The sequence below is a fragment of the Camelina sativa genome, chromosome 7 (genome assembly GCF_000633955.1).
Source record: "Camelina sativa cultivar DH55 chromosome 7, Cs, whole genome shotgun sequence".
Lineage (NCBI taxonomy): Eukaryota > Viridiplantae > Streptophyta > Magnoliopsida > Brassicales > Brassicaceae > Camelina > Camelina sativa.
This window is the reverse complement of record NC_025691.1, coordinates 28,198,808-28,202,005: the sequence shown is the minus strand read 5'-3', so window position 1 is coordinate 28,202,005 and position 3,198 is coordinate 28,198,808. Positions and strand designations below refer to the sequence as shown.

Here is a 3,198-nt window from a genome sequence, read left to right as displayed (position 1 = left end):
AAAAAAAAAAAAAAAAAAAAAACAATCCCGACGAGAAATATACGTTTTTGTTTATTTCATATTTTTTTTCTTTCTCTTTCGTTGTTTCTGATCCACAGAGAGGCTTTGTGTTGGGCTTTAATGTTATCAGTTCAGCCCATTATATCTCTAGGCTAGCTACCCATCGCTCGGTCATGATTGATGATTGCTAGTAAGAAAAATGTGGTTGGTCGTTCACTCGTTCGTATGCGATTGGCATATATAGGTTTTCTTAGAATGCCCCTTCGGTTGAGTTGAGTAGATGTCCAAAAGCTTCATGATATCTGCCAAAGAAAGTGTTATGAGTTTTAAAAGCGATGTTGGTTTTCCATGGATTTAGTAGTAGAGGTTGATTGCGTTTATTGGTCTCAAGTCCTACTAACACATGGTAGCAGGCGAATAGAATAGATAAAGGGGTAGCCCGTTAATGTAAAACTGATTTTGATTTTTCGTCTCCGTCATCTCCAATCTTGCGAGAAGAAGAAAGTTGTGCCTTCTTTCTCTAAGTTCACTCATATCTTAACGTTGTCGATTCCGGGTATAGTAATTTAAGACGCTATTGTGATTCGATTTCTAGAGATTGATTCCGGGTTTGAATTTGGCGATTTGATTACTGATTTTTTTGTAATGCCAAAGTTTCAGATCATTATGACTTTATGAGTTGTAGAAAAAAAATCATAAACAGGCTTAAATGGGCAATGGGAAAAACAACAAAGATAAATTGGCAAGGTCTAAAAAAGTAGCATATAAATGAATCTAAAAAAGTATATTATCAAAGGGACAGGGCCTTGATGGGCAGGACCTTAATAGACAGGGTAGACCCATCTTAACATTACTACTTTGTATCTATTCATAATGAAAAAAAAATAATATGTATTGGATAATAGCATTTTAATCATAGCTTCACTAGGTTTGGATCCTCCATGTGTGAGGTGCAAAAGTGGTCTTATAGACTAGGAAATCAAAAAGAAAAAAACTCCTTTAAAAGACAAATTAATAGGGAAATGAAAACAACTAAAGCCTAGTAGTATAACATTGAGGTTAATAAGAATTATATGCTAGAAACATACAACAATCAAAATACCATATTCAACCTCTTCGACATTAAACGTAACTCCATTCACAACACCAAATTTTAGTGTTGGAAATAACATCAAATTTAGTGTTACAATGATCTTTTTTGTTTCTCTCTCAAACGACAACACTAAATGTACACTGAAGAGAAGACTTTTATATTCTTATATATTTATTTATTTTCATATTTTTGAATTTTTGATACATACGAAATAATTTTAATTAATTAATATAATATGACTGATTAATTATAACTTAGTAAATATGAAATTTCAATCAATAAATAAAACATAAATTACATCCTACTAATTATGCAAATTAATATATTTGGATCACAAGTGTTCAATTAATATATTTTAAAATTAAATATAAGCTTTTCAGTCTGTAGTTTACCTCTATGTCAAGTAAGAATTTTTATAATCGAGCATCATTTTCATCCCTATGTAACTTCTACAGCTAAAACCTCATACTCTATCAACTATGATCGTACATTATATGGAAAAAGGGAAAGTAAATTGTTCGTTCTCCTTTAATTATTTTGTATGTTTATTTGTGCTGCACAAAGTTTAAGATGGTTTATAGTATTGCTTTGGAACTTTCTTGCGGGAGACGCGGCTACTCGGCGCCTCTAGAGACAGCTCAGCAAGTGACAAATAAGTCAAAACAGAATCATTGTCTTTGCTTTCATATTTACCTCTGTTTATGACACGTGTCCCATTCCCTTGTTTTATCAAATTAATTAGCTGCTACTAATGGACAAATATTAAAATCAGTGGTCTATAGCCTGAAGGTTTTATTATATTACTACTTATGTATAAAATTTAAATATCTAAAAGTTGATTATTCTGATTTTTAATTTAAATCACTATCTAATCGACGAGTTTTAAGTTGGTAAAAGCCGTTATTATACCAAGATAACAATTTTGATTGAAAATAATGCATAAATTAAGTTTTTGACGTTTGTGTGGAGTGCACTTCACTTCAAAATCTCTCTGCATTAATAGCGTGAGAACAGAAGAAAATTTGGTCTTGTTGATGGGACATTGTCAAATTAAATGCAAAGTAGGTTAACGGGGCAAGTAATCGAATTATTTTTTGATTGATACCATAAAATGTGCTTTTATTTTTTTGTTTAACTAGAAAAGAATTTGATTCTTCTTTCTTGTGTCTACAAGCACACATTCTCAAATATAAGTACACCATCATCAGTACAAAGTACAAACAACTATTCTTTGGCAAGAAAAATACACAAATGCAAGAGGAGACACCATTATATTAAATTCATAATGAAAAACAAAAAGTAAATAAACGAATATCTTTGGAAGAAAAAAGAAAGAAAATGTCGAGAATATATACGTAAACAAAGGTGAATGTATTTTAATTCATATATGAATATAAGTATATAAAAATTACAGTGTTTATAGGATTAATCACGTTTCCATTGAAACATTTGGAAGCTTTTGAATTGACGATCGATCACTAGTCTTGGAATAAGAAATTACGAACAAAAACATTCATTAATCATCATAACTCAAAATTTTCTCAGTAAAATTTACATTCCTTGGAAAATTTTCCAAGAAATCCCCCAACAACAAAAGAAACACCTAATAGCAAAAATGTAAAATCCAAAAAACAAAAAAAAACTCAGTGACTCGTTGTTTCTTCATCTCCTTTCGTTTTGTCACCCATTTTCTCCTCGGCAGTACCACCATCCTCCGCTTTTGAAATTACCATATTACCCTCGTGACCACACATGCATTTGTTCGCCGCCGGCGTGGCTAAAAACCTCGGCAAGTCATCTCCGGCCATTATGACAAGAATCTTCTCCTCGTACGCCACGCTCTCCGCCTTCACTCCAGACTGACTCTCTTTCCCCTCGTCGACTCTTCCACCGTTTCCTTCGCCGGAGTCATCACCGGAGGTGGACAAGCGCCAGTATGAACAAGCGAGGATAAGTAAAGCGAAAGCTATGAGTCCTAACATAGCCGCAAGACCACCGAAAAGGTACGGCACCGGTGAGTGCCACGGCGACAGAGGCGGTCCGTGATTCTCGAGTGTCTTTATTGACGTGGCAGGTCTCGCTACAACATCTACCGATGCTTGTTT

At 33.6% G+C, this 3,198-nt stretch overlaps 1 protein-coding gene across 1 annotated transcript; it reads right to left on the bottom strand.

Annotated features, from left to right (window-relative positions):
* Window positions 2,591-3,192, bottom strand: LOC104705027 (protein GLUTAMINE DUMPER 4-like). The gene has a single exon (XM_010421020.2). The coding sequence runs from the start codon at window positions 3,073-3,075 to the stop codon at window positions 2,737-2,739; it is 339 nt and encodes a 112-aa protein (XP_010419322.2). The 5' UTR covers window positions 3,076-3,192; the 3' UTR covers window positions 2,591-2,736.

What these genes read in the sequence shown, in the direction of transcription:
- LOC104705027 (XM_010421020.2), bottom strand. Translation starts at nt 3,075, where the DNA reads ATGTTAGGACTCATAGCTTTCGCTTTACTTATCCTCGCTTGTTCATAC.